This window comes from Tursiops truncatus, chromosome 20 (assembly GCF_011762595.2).
Source record: "Tursiops truncatus isolate mTurTru1 chromosome 20, mTurTru1.mat.Y, whole genome shotgun sequence".
NCBI lineage: Eukaryota > Metazoa > Chordata > Mammalia > Artiodactyla > Delphinidae > Tursiops > Tursiops truncatus.
This window is the reverse complement of record NC_047053.1, coordinates 29,871,770-29,891,283: the sequence shown is the minus strand read 5'-3', so window position 1 is coordinate 29,891,283 and position 19,514 is coordinate 29,871,770. Positions and strand designations below refer to the sequence as shown.

General features: G+C 35.9%; 1 protein-coding gene across 3 annotated transcripts in view; it reads right to left on the bottom strand.

Moving 5' to 3' along the window:
- Positions 1-19,514, bottom strand: part of MED13 (mediator complex subunit 13) — a 95,110-nt gene that overhangs the window by 55,221 nt on the left and 20,375 nt on the right. For 2 of the 3 annotated variants that reach the window (XR_012328783.1, XM_073798346.1), the window contains exons 4-10: positions 17,002-17,109; positions 13,147-13,292; positions 12,079-12,276; positions 10,413-10,607; positions 9,637-9,799; positions 9,338-9,448; positions 213-896 (exon numbers count right to left, since the gene is read on the bottom strand). Coding sequence is in view for 2 of the 3 variants with exons in the window: in XM_073798346.1 (XP_073654447.1) it covers positions 213-896; positions 9,338-9,448; positions 9,637-9,799; positions 10,413-10,607; positions 12,079-12,276; positions 13,147-13,292; positions 17,002-17,109 (1,605 nt within the window). In the remaining variant the exon portion in view is untranslated. The remainder of the gene's footprint in view (positions 1-212; positions 897-9,337; positions 9,449-9,636; positions 9,800-10,412; positions 10,608-12,078; positions 12,277-13,146; positions 13,293-17,001; positions 17,110-19,514) is intronic. The other variant, XM_019945402.3, reaches the window with a different exon arrangement.

The following is a 19,514-nucleotide window of genomic DNA, read 5'->3' as shown; positions in this document are numbered from 1 at the left end:
TTCTCCACTTTTCTGTGACTAAAATATTTCATAATAAAGAGTTCCCCTGAGGAAAAAACACAGTAAAGAAATTATGCAAAATTAATACTCAAATACTCAAAGGATTTATTATTGTAAATCCTACCCTGAAACCATTCTGGAGTCCTACTATTAAGAACCTACATCATTTCCACCCTTAAATTATAATAGTGACTATTAAAAAAAATACATACTCTGTAACTGATGTTACACTTTCCTGTCCAAAAGGTCCAACTGGATCATCCTTGAATTTATCACTTGGAAGTTGAGGTGGTAAAAACTCTAAATCTTTTTTCTTTGGGACCTTGTAATACTTCCAGGCTATATTAGCTTCATCTTCTTCCAAGTTTACTGCTGTACCAACATATATTGTAGGTTCTACAGCTTCCTGGAATTGAGCTGGGAAAGACTGGGATAAACTGTCTATCCTATCTTCAATTGGTTTAGAAGGAACCAAGGGATCCGGTGTTGGCATTTGATAAAAATGTTGACTTTGAGGAGTTGAAGGTGTTTTAGTCACTCCTTCATCAACCACATCACATGGGTGAGGACTAAGTGGGGGTGGTTGAGGTGAATTTGCCATTTCAGTGCCATGCATCTGAGGAGTCTTTGCTACATCATTAGTTCGGATGTTTGAAAATCTCACTTGACTGTCTGGAGCAGAGATCACAAGTCTTTGGCTGGCTGAATCTGTGTCCATGCCAACATCATCGCTAACAGATACACGATGGTGAAAAGGAGTCAAGGGGCGTTTTTGTGGTTTTTCACTCTTTTCTTGCTTTTCATTGGTCTTGTGCTTCGGAAGTACTTGTTGTTGCTGACTTAAAGTTGGTGCCTGTCCTTGTTGTCCAGGATTTCTTGGTTTGAGATTTTTGTGCCTGAAAAGTTAAAAGAAAGGTTTATTTATAGTATAACTATTATATCAGAGTGTACAAGTTAACGGCATTAGAAATTTTGGATGTCATTTGTTTTTCACACATAATCCTAAAATTATTTGAATTTACATAGAAAAAAAAATACTTTGTTCAGTGACCTAAAACTAAGAGCATGCAGAAAGCTTCATAAAAGCCAATCTCTCATCCTCATTTAACATGTGAACAGATAGCCAAAGATGACCTGCCTTACATAATCTAAATATCTTAGTATCTGAATACAGAGATAAGATTCTAGTTATTTTAATAGAAAAAGGTATAAAATGTCCTCAAATTTATTCATTTATGAATGTACCTGATATTTTACCATTAGTAATTGTTATAAATCAATGTCAACAGCTTGGCTGAGCTCAGTCATCATCTACAATCCTACAGCAACCAGCTAGGAAACTTACTCTACTGGACTGAACTTAGATCAATCAAGATTGTAGTTATATCCATCTGGATAGTTCTGGAATTGACTGGTTGATGCCCCATACCATACCTACCTTCCTTCTCCCAAGGCTTACCAATACAGAAAGAATAAGCTGACTGGAAAGGAAAAAGAAAAGGAAGTACCTAAAAGAATTTATTCCTCATGATGTGAAGCAATTCTAAATTGAAGAATTTAAAACTATATACCTTAAAATCTAATAATTTTATTCAAAGTTTAAGATTTCTTTCAGTGCAGTAAAAATACTGTGTACTTGGAGATTTCCAAACTCAACTGATATTAATGTTTATAAAATATTTTTTAAGTAAAAAACTAGAAAAAAAATTTGTAGGGATTTGGAGTTAAAGCATTAAGCATTCATTAGGTTTTTTTTGTTTGTTTTCTTTTTACAATATACTTTATTAATGGTTTTGTTATATCAGAGGTAACTTGAAAGACTATTAAAAAGCAGTGGCAGGCACTTTTTCAAAGAACCCTCTCTACTGAGGGAACATGCTGAGACACCCTTTTGTACAGAGCCTGGGACCTCTTATTGTACAGGAGGGGAAAAAAAGCATGAAAGTTATCAAAGAAAACTGCAGTTATGTCAAAAGGACACAGGAGAAATCCATCATTACTCTGACACCAAAACCAAAGACATCATAAGAAAAGGAAATCAATATTCCTTAAGAAAACAGATGTAAATCATTAACAAAATGAGCAAATGAGTAATATATAAACTGAGAATACATCATAACCAAATGGAATTTGTCCCACGAATGTAAGGTGTAACATTCACAAGAAAAAAACCAATACTATTCATCACGTAACAGAATAAAACAAAACCATATGATTATCTCAATAAATATAGAAAAACATGACAAAATTCAACACCTATTCATATAAAAAGATGCAGCAAGCAAGTATTAGAACTTAGTCCAATGAAGGACGTCTATGAAAAACTACAACTAACATCATACTTAATGATGGAAGACTAAATATTTTCTCCCAAAGACTGGGAACAAAGCAAGAATATTAACTCTCAACATTTCTTTTCAACAATTTTATTGAAAGTTTTAGCCAATGCAATAAGTCAAGGAAAAAAAAAGAGACCAGAGATTTCAAAAGAAGAAGAAAAACTGTCTTTATTCATAGTAAACATGATTAGAACTTTACAATGACGGCATCAGGCTGATCCCCACCTTCTTAGTTTTAACATTATTAAAAGTGGGATAACCAGGCATATGTCTCTTCTGATGTGACACCATACAAAGCAACACAGCACTGCCTATGTAGTATTCTCGCCAAAAATATTAACCCTGAACCTAATTAAGCCTCTAGATCAGCAGTGTCCAAAATAACTTTCTGTGATGACAGAAATGTTCTATATGTGGTTACTGAGAACTAGAAATGTGACTTGTGCAATGGAGGGGCTAAATTTTTATTTAAATCCAGTTACTTTGAATTTAAATAGCCACAGCGACTTCCCTGGTGGTCCAGTGGTTAAGACTCCATGCTTCCACTGCAGGGGGCATGAGTTCGATCCCTGGTCCAGGAACTAAGATCCTGCATGCCGAGTGGTGTAGCCAAGTAAATTAATAAATTTAAATAGTCACTAGTGGTTACAAACATAGCTAGTATTAGGGGACATGGCTCTAGAGCTACCTTCCATTTACAGAAATGCAAGGGATAAAAGAAGTTAAATGACACCAGAAGAACAAGTTAAAATACATGACAAATTGAGAAAATCCATAATGTGGGACATTCTATAGAACAACTAACCTAGTTTCTCCAACCAAGTCAATGTCATGAAAGGAGGAAGAGGATTAAAAGAGAGACCTCGAAAACTTAACAATCAAATGTCTACTCCTTATTTGAATCCTAGTCAAACCAACCAACTACAAAAAGATATTTCTGAGACATATCTGTAGAAGGTATCAGATGATACCAATAAAATACTGTTCCTTTTACCAGGTGTGATAATGGAATTATAACTACATAAGAAAATATTAACATTTTTTAGAGTTGCATACTGAAGTAGGAGTGAAATGACGGTATTTAAGATTTGCTTTAAAAATCTTCAGCAAGAGGGATTCCCTGGTGGCGCAGTGGTTGAGAGTCCACCTGCCGATGCAGGGGACGCGGGTTGGTGCCCCGGTCCGGGAGGATCCCACGTGCCGCGGAGCAGCTGGGCCCGTGAGCCATGGCCGCTGAGACTGTGCTCTGCAACGGGAGAGGCCGCAACAGTGAGAGGCCCGCGTACCGCAAAAAAAAAAAAAAAAAAAAAAAATTCTTCGGCAAGAGTGCAGCACAGGTGACTGGCCAAATAAAGCATTATACCTCGACAGTATCATGGAGTACTATGAACTTAAAAGAAAAAAGAGAGTGGAACTATATGTGCTAATAAAGAAAGATACCCAGGATAACCGTTTTTCAAAAAAAGCACGTTGAAGAACAGTATACAAAGCATGATTCCATTTGTGGAAAAGAAAACAGGCAGGCAGATCTACATACATGCATAACAGGGAGAACTTGTTATTTTAAGTTTTATATTCGTGTGCATTATTTATATTTTTTAAATAGCATTTTAAAAAATTTAATAAAGTTATTGGTCATTAAAAAAACAAACAGTAGGTTCTATCCAATGTAAGAATAACCCCTTCTCTAACCAACCCCTCTTCGAATATTTTCAATGACAAGGACCACATTACCTTATGAGGAAATGCAGCTCCTCCAGTTGTTAGAAAATAATATATTGACTAGAAACTTGTCTTTTCTATATCAGACATTTATATATATGTGTGTATGTATATTTTTTCCCCTATATCCAGACATTAGTCCTATTTTGAATTCTATTTCTAAAGCTGTGCTGTCCAAGAATGGTATCCAAAGTCACATGTGGCTAACTAGGAACTCAAAACGTGGAGAGTACAAATTGAGATGTGCTGTAAGTGTAAAATATCCACCAATTTTTAAAGGCATTTATGAAGGAAAGAATGTCAACTATCTCTTCTAATCTGTTTCTTTTTTTAAGGTTATCTTATGACATATAGTTTTTTCTTTTTTTAATTTATTCTTGGCTGCGTTGGGTCTTTGTTGCTGTGTGCGGGCTTTCTCTAGTTGCGGCAACTGGGGGCTACTCTTCAGTGCAGTGCACAGGCTTCTCATCGCGGTGGCTTCTCTTGTTGCGGAGCACAGGCTCTAGGTATGTGGGCTTCAGTAGTTGTGGCACGTGGGCTCAGTAGTCGTGGCTCACGGGCTCTAGAGCATAGGCTCGGTAGTTGTGGCGCATGGGCTTAGGTGCTCCCCGGCATGTGGGATCTTCCTGGACCAAAGCTTGAACCCGTGTCCCCTGCGTTTTTGGCAGGCAGATTCTTAACCACTGCGTCACCAGGGAAGTCCTCTAATCTGCTTTTTTGCTTTGGAAAATATAGTTGATTTCTATAAAAGTATTTTATTCATGTTAATTTGTACTGGCTTTTGTTATTTTTTAAATAAACTAAGCACTGCTTTAAAATTTCCCTAAAATGATATAAATAGACATGACCCACATAAATAAAAGCATGTTTGGATACCCTATAATTTTTAAGAGTGTAAATGAGCTTTGAAACCGAAAGTTTAAGAACTCATCAAGTTATGCAAGGCACTAAGGAGAAAAACAATCTCCAATAATCGGAGGTGAGCTACCTGGTTACATTCCAAGTATACAAGGGATGTGAAAAGTAAACAGCCATACATTCCTTTGTCCTTCCATAAGGCAAAGAAACTATTAATTTGGGCTATATACGAATAGCAATGGCTCTCCAAAACTTTGGTAACATTAAATCATAGTTCCTTTCTTCTATATAGACCTTCTTCTAAAAGCTAGTCTTCTTTAGAGACAACTGAATTTCATATTACAAGTCAACCAAGTTGGAGAATCTTTCTAAAAAAGAAGTTGTCCTGAAAGTATCAGAGTGATTCCTTTAATTATTTTTCCTATTAGTTGAAGTTCCTAGTATTTTAGTGTTAATATCTAAAATTTATTGTATTGCTTTCTACTTATACAGCTTGCTAAGTGCTAATTTTCTTATGAACATTCCACGAGACTAAAGCCTAATATCCATAAATGTGCAGTTTTTAATCTCACTAACAACTGAAAAATGCCAATTAGAACAATTTTATGCTTTTCACTTACTATAATGGGAAAAAAATAATTTTAAGGACAGTTCTCAGATCAGTGAAAGCGTAAGAAAAACCAGCACTCTTATATGCAAGAAGTGGGAGTGAAACTGGTAGAAGCTTTCTGAAGTCACAAGCAAAGTATTTAAATAGCCCCCTTGCCCACAACTCTCTATCACATCACCCACCTAATTTTATTTCCTTCTTAGCACTCACCACTCTTAAATTTTAAAAGGATTAAGAATTTTTTTTTAAAACTAATTATCTGCCCCACTCCCCTTAGCATGCAGGCTTCACAACAGCAGGAGCCTTGTTCACTAATGTATCCTGAGCCTTGGACATCATCTATCACAGAGTGTCAAAAAAAAATCTAATAAATAACTAATAGTCACAAAAGTATTATTTTTTAAAAAGTAAACAAAAACAAAAAAACGTTTGGAAACAACCTATTTGTCCATCAAACCCAGAATGATTAAATACACTATGGTACTTCCATTCAGTGGAATGCCAAGAAGTTTTTTTAAAACAGTAAAGCAGATCCACAAGTAACTAGAATGGAGAGATCTAAGGCACATGAAGTGAAAAAATAAACTGCCAAATACATCTGTATTATGTTCATGTGTTGGGAGGAAAAACACATATACATACAATATTACAGAGAAAAGCATGAAACGATAATACCTAATTGGCAAGTAGTTACTTGTAGGGAGAGAGAGTAGGATTTGGAAAGAGAGTGGTCAAGCAGTACTTCAGCCGTATTTGTATAATTTAAATTTCTTAAAATCACATATATATCATGCAAACTGCTTATATTTATGCAATTTTTTTTTCAAATCAATTTCTAAGAGAAGGGTCCAGTCCTATCTTTCACACAGAGTAAATGTACTACAATCATTTATCAAAAAACAAAACAGAGGAAAATGAGGTAACGGAGAAAGCAGTAACAGCAGGGGAGCTTCAATCACTTCTATGGCTGAAAGGACAATAAGATGAAGTAGTCTCATCAGATCACAGAAGCTTGGGATGGTGCTACAACCACAGCAGGAACTGCCCAATGGTAACTGGGACCACAGAAGAAGGGGCTGTTAATGGGACACAGAGCTGCTGCTGAAGTTGGCTCAAAAAAGGGGTGGGGAAATACCCTGGCTTCTTTCCTCCTCTTATCAACCAATCTTCTCTTAGTGCCTCCAACTAGCCAACTCCAAAAAGCAAGTGAGCCTAATCAAATCATCACACTGACATCTTAAAATCATACAATATCATTTGTCAGTTATATCGCAATAAAACTGGGGGTGAAAACCAAAAAACACATGTTAAAAGCAAGGGAGCCTAGGAATTCTAACTCCCTGCAAAACAGAACAGAGCAGGGAAAATGTAGGGATAGATTTGAGAACAGACTGGCTGACTAGTACAGTCAGTTATCAATGTATGTGCTACCTCCTATATTCTATACCAGGAGAGGATACACATAATAGGGTGGCTCCAAGTCTGTTTCAAGCCTTACTTATGAACTAAAGAAGAGAACCAGATTTGGGGGGGAGAGGCAGGGGTACGGGAGGAATCTACAATATGCAGTAGTAAAAAAAAAAAAAAAAAAGTGAATGAAAAATATAAAAAAGTAAATGATTAGAAACACTGTATTTACTAGAAGGGTAAATTTACCAAAGCTAGTCGAACATATAGATTATAGGAAATTTCATCATATCAAAGCTCTAAATACCTAGGAGGAATTTCTGGAATTAGGAAAGAAAGTATGTTTTTAAAAATAAAAGTTCGGCTCAGAGCAAGAATTAAAACTTACGTTTACCAACATGCGTTTTGAGTGTCTTCCTCTACAACTATTCTAGACAAATAGACTTAAAATCCAAATCTTTCAAAAAGAATAAAGCAATGCCTATGTTAGAAACTAAAAAAGAAGAGCTGCTTGATAAAAATGCCAATACAGTGAAAGAAAAATCTAATTTCATTTAAGCATTCTATTGGTCTTAGACCAGGGACTGGCAAACTTTTTTTGGTAAAGGACCAGATGGTAAACATTTTAGACTCTGGGGGCCATACAGTCTGTCTTGTAACCACTCAACTCTGTAAAAGCAGCCAGTTAATATGTGTATGAACAGATGTGGCTCTGTCCCAATAAATTCTTATTTATGGACACTAAAATTAGAATTTCACATAACTTTCGCAAAATATTTTCCTTTCATTTTTTTCAAATATTTACAACTGTAAAAATCATTTCAGCTCACACACCATACAAAATAGGTGAGCCAAATGTGGTCAACAGATCCTAGTTTGCCAACAACCCCTGGTCTTAGTCAAATAATGCATTGAAGCCCTGCATTTCAAGACTAAGTTTGGGACTTCCCTGGTGGTGCAGTGGTTACGAATCTGCCTGCCAATGCAGGGGACACGGGTTCCAGCCCTGGTCCGGGAAGATCCCACATGCCGCGGAGCAACTAATCCCACGTGCAACAACTACTGAGCCTGCACTCTAGAGCCCGCGAGCCACAATTACTGAGCCCGCAGGCCCAGAGCCCGTGCTCCGCAAAGAGAAGCCACCACAATGAGAAGCCCACGCGCTGCAGCAAAGAGTAGCCCCTGCTCGCTGCCAACTAGAGAAAAACCCACGCACAGCAACGAAGACCCAACGCGGCCAAAAACAAAGACTAAGTTTGGTTTTTATCCCCCTCAAGGTGAGTGTGGTTTTTACTACTTTAAACTGTTAAACAGGAGCTAATCTATCCATATTTTTATTCCAATCTCTCTTGTCAACAACAGAGGCAAGTTTTTAACAAGGTTGCCAGACTTTAAAAAATTATACAGTCTTTAATCCAAAGAATCTATATAAAAGAAAACTTAATCTATGCAAAAACACATCAGAACACTTGAGAGTCTGTCACTGCACTCAATCAAACAGAGCTAATGTAAGAAAAACCTTAGCCCTAACCTGCAAGCACTCCATCCCTTTGGCTCACGGCCATGACAAGAAGGGGTGGCCAACTGTGCATTTGTAAGTCATGGTTAGGGATGTCAATGCCATTATTTATTTACTTGACTGCAAAAACATATGATCTATCTTTAATCTGTAGAATAAAATAATAAACGCTAGGCAACATAATCTTTATGCCTGTGATAAACAAATCTCATCAAAATCCCCAATATATAAAATAAATATCATTGCCTAAAAAATTCCAAGTACATCCATTCTTCTACCGACCTTTCAACCAACACAGTCTATTAGAAAGCCTGTATTTTTACATAACAGCTTTGGTCCCTTGTAGAATCTTATTTTCTGAATCTTAGTTCAGCATTTCACCTACAGCTTGACCAAAGGGATGTTATAAGAAACTGCTGCGCAAAACCCAATATTGTATTTACTATAAAAAAAGACTGAGAAAAATTTTACCTCAGTATATCATATATCATCTTTTCTATGAGAACGCTTGGGAGAAATTTCTCAAGCACAGTGCCATTTATGAACACTTTTCTCAAGAGACTTGTGTTCCTCTTACCTTACAGATGCTATATATTCCATAATTCAGTATAAAATTCTTTTATTTGGCTATGAATCCAAGCTTTCACAGTCCAGCTCTGGTAACTGTATAAGAACCTATACATTTGTATGTCCTTCTACAATCAGCTCCGTATTCCTGAATTTTTATTTTCCTCATATTTTTTCCTTTTGGAAAAAATCCTAACTGTGTTTACGTAAGGTATCTCAAACAAAGTGGGGCCTAAGTATGCAACAGCATAAGAAACTACCACACATACATGTATATACCGACATCAACCAAACGGAAAAGAAAAAAAAATCTACCTCAAACAGCTGCAATTTGTTCTTTGTGTAGCTTCAACAAAATCCCAGGATGCTACTTTATCGGCTGTCTCTTCTTCACATAGACCACCTGATGAAGCCGAATACTTCCTCCTAAGATTTGAAATTATAAAACTCTTTAGAATTCATAAAATTTTTTGTAACCCTGAATTAAGCATTGAAGTTGAATTTTTAAAAATCCATTTTTTCAATTAAAATCATATGAGTAACAGTTTATACTTTAAATATCTACAAGTAACTACCAACATGCAATTTTTAAACTTGAAGATGAAAATACATACTTGTTCTGTGCTCTGTTCAAATTACATTCTTGCCAAACTCTATCCACCACATGATTTGCTAATTTTCTGGGTATTTTCCCACCATGATGGCTAGTACTATCAGAGCTGAAGCCATCAGATACTGAAGAAAATGTGATCCATTTCTGGGCAGACTGAGGATCAACTGAAAACAAAAAAGAACAGGCTGTAGGAGAATAAAGGTAGGTTTAAAATAACATTATTTTGTTTTTGTTTTTTTTAATTTCTGATATAACTTGCCCTGGTAAGACAGACAGCTGGATAGATAGCTTACCAGTAGCTATCTGGTAAGCCTACTTATATTTTGAGGCAAAAAAGCATGTCACTTTATTTAAAATACAGAAAGCAAAAAAAAAAATTTGAACAGGGAATGGGAACTGGATGACAGTGTTATATCAATGTTAATTTCCTGACTTGGAAGATTAAATAGTAGTCATATAGGAAAGTGTACTTCATTTTGGGAAACAGACTGAGCACTTAGGGGTGATGGGGCATCATCCCATGATGGGGCATCATGTCTGCAGCTTTTTCTCAAATGGTTCAGAAAAAGATCAGTTATAAGGAATGTATGCATAGACAGAAGGTGATGGAGCAAATGTTAACAGTTTGGGAATCTGAATGAGAAGAGTTCCTTGCACTGTACTTATAAACACTTCAGTAAGTTTGAAATTATTCCAAAATAATTATTTTTTAAGTGTTTACTATATTCAGGATAACAGATTTATCACTAGAGCTAACGAAACAAACTAGTACAATACCTGTTTGAACTTCCTCAGGAGATGTAGGTGGTGTAAGGGTAACTGAAGACATAGCAGGATCTCTTGTGGAAGCAGGCACTTGGTGGACACCCAAGCAAGAAGCTGAACAGTGAGAGGATCCCACAGAGCTAGGAGTAGGAATGTCTGACTGAGGGACTAGAACAAAGCATGCTGGGTAGATCATTCGGACACCAGCTAAAAGGAAAAAAAAAAAAGGATAAGAAAATCAATTACTATTGTGACTGCAGTGGGATTAGTTTCACTCAAAAGTGCAATAACGGAAAAGTAGATATAATATGATCACACTTGTTAAAATAAAAATACATTTAATGTACTTTTATAAATGTACTCTTTCTGGCATAAGGTTTTTCTTGAACAAGCCACAAGAGCCTGGTAGTAGTGGTTACCTTTAGTGACAGACAGAGACTTAGAAGAAAGCAGCTTTCTCTTTTTGCTTTTGGATTTTCTAACCATGAATGTGTATTTCTTTTTTAAAAAAAAGATCTTTATTTGCAAATTTGACCAAGTTTATTTCAAAACTTTAACAAAGGTAACTGGCACTAGAAATACGGACCATCTTCTGTTTTCTTCTTTATATGCCTCTATTTAAAAAGCCAAATATATGTTTGTGTTTTGTTTTTGTTTTTGACACAACTACTCTGGTAATAAATTTACTGAAATTGAATACTGATATTTCTTTTATTAAAAAAAATAAGGTAATCTCATATATAACATTTACCATATGAATCCATTAAATACAGTGTTGCAAATTCTAATCTGCTCAACCAATTATCTGTTCACCCATACATTCCCCACACCTCCCATGTCTCTCTAAGGTGGAGTATACATCTTCACCTCATTGTTAAGCTGGGCTGTGCAACTTGCTCTGGAATGTAAGCGCATGTGATAGATGCCACAACCCAATAGGAACTTCAGATGTATTTGCAGGATCGATGCAGCCTCTCCTACTTTATGTCCTCTGCCTTGTCTCTGGCATGTCTCAAATATAGTTTACCTTGTTAACCTAGGTCCCTAAGTAAGAAGATAAATATAATAAAGCCAACCTAAATAGCGCTGACCTGGACAAAGCAAATCAAAGCCACAAGTCCTTTTGGTATACATTTTCTGTCTTTTATCAGAGGCAACAGCCTTACCAAATGTTAAAATACTGCAACACACACGCTGTCAACTTTCCAACCTCCAAATATTATTCATTCATAATTATTTTCTTCCCACCTTTAGCATTTTTCCCTCTAGGTGGAATATATTTCCCTGCCCTAATGACTTTGGTTTGGCCATATGACTAGTTTTACCTAATGGAGTGTGAACAGATGCAACATACATCATATCCCTAGCAGAAGCTTTAAATACACTTATATGGTTAGGCTCAGTCCCTATTGAATAATAGGGACTCTGTTCTTGTAAGAATAGTATGTCCCAGATACTGGGGTACTCCTTGAACCTACGCTGAAGGATGAGAAGACACAAGGAGCCAAACCACAACCAAACTGCAGCCCTTATGTACTGTAAGCAGGAAATAAGGAAGAAATAAATGTTTGCTGTTAAAAGCCACTAAGGTATCAGAGTTATTATTATTCAGCAAAATCTAACTAATACATATAGTCACATATTTCCCCCCTTAGGATTAAATACTCGGAATCCCTACCAACAAGAACTTCTACTGCAGCTAAAGAATCATCTTCCCAATCCATATCTTCCTGTTTTTCTTCAGACATCTCCTTCAAACAAGATGAGACAGGATAGAACTGTTTCCATTCACCAATCAATTTTTTTGTAGCTGAATCGGACATCTTGAATGCCTGTCCTGTGAGAGTGCCATTTAGTCCAAATGGGCTTAAGATAACTAGAAACCCAAAACAGATATCAAGTAAGTACCTAAAGATGATTATACCAAATAAGATGACACTGAACAGTACAGCAAGTAATTATGCAATTCAAAAAAAGGAAGAAAAAGAAATCCATAATGATCAATTCCAGAAAATATCAATTTATTGTACTTCATTATTTTGAAGATAAAGTACAACACTGAGTTTATTATAAAAAACTTAAAATTTTGTCTACCCAAAAATCTCAGATGGACAGAATTCCTACATAAACTGGAATACTTGTATATCCTTCAACTTCTCTTGACTTTCCCCTAAGGAAAAGCAATTTGAGGAAAAATAATGTGTGTGTGTGTGTGTGCGTGTGTGTGTGTGTGTGTGTGTGTGTGTGTGTGTAAATAAACCTAAGTACTTATTATATGCTGCCATGTAAATTTTTAAAGAGCAAATACTAGGCTTAGAATTAAAACAAGAACATACTGCCAGTTCTTAAAAACAAATCATCAATCTTATAAAATATTTCCTCTAGAGTTCAACCACTTTCACAGTAAGAATTATATCAAAAGTTCTGTGTACCTATGTTAAAAATGACTTATGTGACCTGAAACACAAGATAACTCTGAAAATATAAACATGTACACCACCTAGAGGCTATTTAAAGAAACACTTTAAATTACGCTAACATTCATGTACAAGAAATTTTTTAAATATTTGTATTAAAAAACTTATTTCATTGACTTAATACTCACATGGGAAAGAAGTAAACTACATCAGAATCATCATTAGGCTAAAGATCGGGGAAATCTCATTAATCGCTACCAATTTCAGTAAGGATTTTTTCTTGAAACAACAATAAAAGATCAAATAACTAAGCCAATAAAATAATCTACCTTGAAATGGGCTATTAGACTGTTGAGCAAGGGTGATATGTTCTTCACTAAGAAGATATACAGGTTGATGTTGGTTAATTTCCACACTGGTACAAACATTGCTGTCTCCATGCAAGAAAAAGGTGAAAGAGCAGGACAAGTGTTCACTAATAAAGAAGAAAAAGTTGTATTTTAGTAATGATTTATAGCCAAAAAAAAGTCGTTGCTTTTCTTTTTTACGAAGTTATACCACAAAAATGTACATTCTCTTTAACCCAGAAATTCCATCTCATCATCTAAAGGGAAAAAAAAACCCAAAAACCACAGATATGAGCAAAGATTTAGCTATAAGAAATGTTCTTCACAGTACTGCTTATAATAGAAAGAGCTGCAAAGAAAGGAACCAGTTAAACAAGTTAGGTACACCCACACCTACAATTATGATATAGCCACCAAAATAAATAAAGGTGGGGGAGTGGGTTTAATGGAAAAGGCAGGCTTATAGTCTCAATTTTTTTTAAAGAAAAAAAGGTTACTTTGGTGAAAAAAAATCTAGGTGTACAATAGAATTAAAGATGACCTAATTTTTTTGTTTGTTTTCCCCTCTATATAAAAACATTAACTACAGATATATTTTCTCATTTTAGTATTTCTGAAATTGGGCTGAATTCAATTAACCAAGCATTTAATGTACTGCGCCCCCCAACCCCAATGAATAGTTTTTTTAAAGCAACGATGGTCTTACAACTGAAGGCATCCTAGAATCAAAGTTATATGCAAGGGCTTCCCTGGTGGCGCAGTGGTTGAGAGTTCGCCTGCCGATGCAGGGGACATGGGTTTGTGCCCCGGTCCGGGAAGATCCCACATGCCGCAGAGTGGCTGGGCCCATGAGCCATGGCAGCTGAGCCTGCACGTCTGGAGCCTGTGCTCCACAACGGGAGAGGCCACAACAGTGAGAGGCCCATGTACCGCAAAAAAAAAAAAATAATAATATAACTAATAAAACAAATCTTTCATGGTAAAGAGTCAGGAGACACTGTCTAAAGTTCATCAATCAAGGCCTAGAGGTATAAGCATCTCTGGAATTATGGCAGTAACCACCAGAAGAAGTAAACAAAAAATTAAAAAACAAAAATAAAAAACAAACAAAACCTGGTTACTTCCAGGGAACAGGACTAGAGTAACTAAGCAAGGATCTTTGCTTTTTCTAAATTTATGATACCATTCTGTACTACCTGAATCATTTTACTCTTAAATTTTAAAAATTTATGAATTCTATACATTAATTAGTGATTACTGTATTCTTCCCCATCCCAGTAGCTGTTGTTGCTTTAAAAAAAAAAAACTTATTTTCAGAATAATTTTGAATTTATAGAACAGTTACAAAGATAGTATAGAAAGTTCCCATATACCCTTCACCCGGTTTCCCCTAACATCTTACATAATCATGCTACATTTGTCAAACAAGTAATTAACATTGGCACATTACTACTATTAACTAACGCCAGTCTTTTATTTCTTCACCAGATTTTTCCACTTATGCCCTTTTTATGTTCCAGAGTCCAATCCAAGATACCACACTGCATTTAGCCAATTTTTTTGTTCCTGCCTTATTGAGATATAATTGATGATTATAGGAAATAAAATTATTTACATTATTTAATAAATAAATTAAGCTTGTTTCTTCTGATTAAAAAACTAAGTCTATTTGAATAACTACGGTTGAGTTATTACAGAAACTACAGACATTTGCTTTGATATAAGAGTACAGTTGACCCTTGAACAACACAGGGGGGTTAGGGGTGCCAATCCTCCCCATGCAATGGAATATCCCCATATAACCTAGTCCATCCTCCATATGCAAGGTTCTGAATCCACAGATTTGACCAACCATGGATCATGCAGTACTATACAGTATTTACTACTGAAAAAAATCTGCATATAAGTGAACCCGTGCTGTTCAAGGGTCGACATATAAATCTAAAATAATCACCAAATCAAGATTAGAGACATGTTAACGAATATACTTAGAAAACCATCCATCCAAAGACAGACCATTGCTAATGCTCATTTAAAATAAACTCAATTTTATTACTGCTTTTCAGCAGTGGCAAGGAACCTATACTACAAAATAGACAAAAGAAAAAAAAAAAGTAACCAAACGCAAACCTAACTCTAAATGCTTAAAACAAAACATACATGTCACCCTCCCCACCCACACACATTCAAAACAACTCTGCATTAAACTTAGTATTATATTCAGATATACTAAACCACCAAGTGAAGGCAAGTGTTATTCCTTTATTCAAAAGTATAAAATGCTTTATTCAAAAAGTATTTTATAGCAAAGCACACAACACTATGCTAAGCACATTTAATTACAGTTATGGTAAGTGCTGTAACAAAAATCAGGTACAGGATACTAAGATACGGTCTTAACAAGACCTAGATAATGAAAATAAACTTTTAATTCCTAAGGGAAAAAGAATCACACTTGGGTAACATCATAAAAGTTATCTTATTTCTTATGGTGCCTTACATCAGCCTACCCCCCAATACCTATTACTTCGCCAATCTCATTTCTTACTAGTCTTCCTCTAATACTTACCCTTCTCCCTCAACTGACCTCTCTGCTGCTCCTTAAACACATCAGGCCTTTTTACCTACTGTTACTCCATCTGGAACACTCTAAATAGCTATATTCACCTTCATCAGATTTTTGTTTAAAGACTTTCTAGGTGAGGTGCTCACTGATCACCCTACTTTAAATTGTCCCTCAATTCCTCTTCTGGGATTTGTTTTGGCTTAAAAAAATAATCACAATCTAACATATTATACAGTTTGTTTATTTCTTATAGTCACCAAGATTGCAAGTGCTATTGGAGGAGGAATCTGTTTCCTTTGTTCAATGTTGTATCCCCAGCATCTAGAATAGGTCCTTGGCACACAGTACTAAATACTGTAAAGTCCACATCTGAACCACCTATTATTTCTACCCAAACATATTCCTTTTCTTATCAAGTCTATATCTGTATATAGTTGTACAAGCCAGAAATATAAATCATCCCAAATTTTTCACTTTCCTGAAACTCCCTACGTTCAGCTAATTTATCACCAATTGCTAGTGATTCTACTTCTTAAATAATTTATTATTTTTTGGTTTTTGCCTCCTTAAGGTCTGAGTAGCTGTTAAAATCTCTAATTTATCTTTCTTTACACCACTGCCAGATATCTAAAAATTAATTCTAATCATGTAACTGGGAGGCTCAAAATCAACAGCTCCCCAATGCCTTCAGGACTAAGTCAAAAAACCCCTAAAACCTTAGCACAGCCCTTTAGACCCTTCACAATCTGATCCTTGCCAAACTCTCTAGACAGATACTTAATCCACCAAGAACTACCCCTCTGTTTACCACAAATTTCTCTCCATTTCTTAATCATTCCTTAAGACTCCTTTAAGCATGACTTCTGTGCTCCCATAATATTCTATGCTTATAATAATATTTATCATAGAATTACTATTATTTACTAGTTTAACTCCCTGCCAGGTTGTAAATTCCTTGATAAAAGGAATCATAACTTTAGTATCTGTGGAAGATAGAGTTATTGGTCCCAATTCTTCAACCCTCTCTCATTTTTTTAATCACTGTAGAAAAACAGAACATAACATGTACCACCTTAACCAATTTTAAGTGTACCAGTCAGTAGTGTTAAGTATATGCATACTGTTGTAAAACAGATCTTCAAAACTTTATCATCTTGCAAATCTGAAACTACACTCATTAAACAACAATTCCCCTTTCTACTCCCCCCGCACCAGCCCCTTAAAAGCACCATTCTACTTTCCGCTTCTATGAACTTGACTACTTTAGATACCTCGCATAAGTAGGATCATACAGTATGTCTTTTTGTGACTGGCTTATTTCACTTGGCATAATGTCCTCAAGGTTCATCCATGGTGTAGCACGTAACAGGATTTCTTTCCTTTTAAGGATGAATAATAATTCATTTTATGCATATAACACATTTTGCTTAGCCATCATCCATCAATGGATATTTGGGTTGGTTCTACCTCTTGGCTATTAGGAATGCTGCTGCTATGAACATGGGTGTGCAAGTATCTCTTCAAAATCCTGCTTTAGATTCTTTTGGATACACATTCAGAAGTAGGATTGCTTCTTTTGGTTACACACTCAGAAGTAGTAGTAGGATCATATGGTAGTTTCGTTTTCAATTTTTGGAGGAACCTCCACATCATTTTCCATAGTGACTGCACCATTTTACAATCCCACTAACTGTGCACATGGGTTCCAATTTCTCTGCCCTCACTAACATTTGTTATTCTTTATTTTCGCCATAGTAGCCATCCTAACATATGTGAGGTGGTATCTCACTGTGGTTTGGATTTATATTTCTCTGATTAGTGATGCTGAACATCTTTCATATGCTTATTGGCCATTTGTATATGTCATGCTTTGAAGAAATGTCTACTTAAGTCTTTTGCCCATTTTTAGATTGGGTTATTTGATATTTTGTGGAGTTGTAGGAGTTCTTTATAATGCTGGATATTAACACCTTATCAGATACATGACTTGCAAATATTCTCTCCCATTCCATAAACTGCCTTTTCCCTGTTGATTATGTCCTTTGACGCACAAAGGTATTTAGGCTTGATATAGTCCCACTTGTCTATTTTTGCTTCTGCTGCCTATGTTTTTGGTGTCATAACCACAAAATCATTGCCAAATCCAGTGACATGAAGCTTTTCCACTATGTTTTTTCCTAGCAGTTTTATAGCTATAGGTCTTACGTTTTTAATCCATTTTAAGTTATTTTTTGTATATAAGGGTCCAACTTCTTTCTTTTACATGTGGATACCCTGTTTTCCCAATACCATTTGTTGAAGAGAATATCCTTTCCCCATTGAGTGGTCCTGGCACCCTTGTCAAAGATTACTTGAATACGTACACAAGAATTTACTTCTGAACTTTCTATTCTCTTCCACTGGTTTACATGTCTGTCTTTATGACAGTACCACACTGTTTTGATTACTGTAGCTTCGTCATGTTTTGTTCATCCCTCCCTTTATCCAGACTTTGTAGTCCCTCTTATTAGAAGTGAAATATACTTCCCCAACCTTTGACTTAGGTTCACTTTGTGACTTGCTTTGGCCAAGCAGAAGCTTGAAATATGCTTATGCAATTTAGCTTGCCCTCTGGTGCTTCTTTAATTGTCATAAGAACATGCCTTGACTGGCTCACTGGTCTAAATAGGATGAGAATCATACAGAATACACTTCTACCCACACTATGGTTTATAGTGTGACTAGATTGGCTAACCCCTGGCTAACCTGTAGGTACATTAGTGAGAATACATAACTGTGGTTTTAAACCCCTATGTTTTGGGGTAGTTTGTTACACAGCAATAGCTGATACAGAAACTGGCACCAAAGGTGAGGGACTACCATGACAAAAACCTAAATATGTGGCATTAGTTTTGCAATCAGAGGACTGGTAGCAAGGAATATAAAACACTGAAAAACAGTGAGGAAAATGGTAACCCATGTTACGTAATGGATAAATACTTCAGAAAACTGTTGCCTGAAATAATCTGGAACGCAGAAAACATGCCTAAATGAACTTACAGAATTGGGGGAACACATCAAGTGAAAATGTAGTTTGACTGTTACCAGTTACACTTGACAAACTACTAAAAGAAAGAGAAGAACTCAGAAAACAACTTGCTGGTTTGCAACCATAATTTAAGGAAATATAAACAGCCCAAAAACTGTAGGGCTGGAAAAAAAAAAGTTTCTCAACAAAGCGATGGTGTGGCCTATGTTGTAACACAGCTCAAGAAAAACACTAAATCAAGAGTGTGACTCTCGTACCTTTTGTTAATACCAAACATTACTCTTGATACCAGTTGAAACATTAGAATTTTTAAAAATTACTCATAAGTCTCATACATTTATTTTCCCCAAAGAATGCACCTAAAGTAAACAAACATATATGCAACTAATCTCATTACTAAATGTGGGAATGCCTATGAAGCGATATTTGTGCTTTTCTTTCGAGTGTCTTCTGATAGAATTCTTCTGTAACTGTTAAGGTTGAGTTACAGAATGTATAAATACATAACAATTTCTAGATAGTATTTTTATCTTAGCAAACACTAGTGTTTAACTTTTGAGAGGGAAATGCCCATTATGTGTATTGACATAAAACAGGCAGAAATCAATTTTCAAAGCATCTCTCTCTAAACAGCAAAAAGGATATGAGAATTTAAAAGACAACACGCTAGGGCTTCCCTGGTGGCGCAGTGGTTGAGGGTCCGCGGGTTCGTGCCCTGGTCTGGGAGGATCCCACATGCCGCGGAGCGGCTGGGCC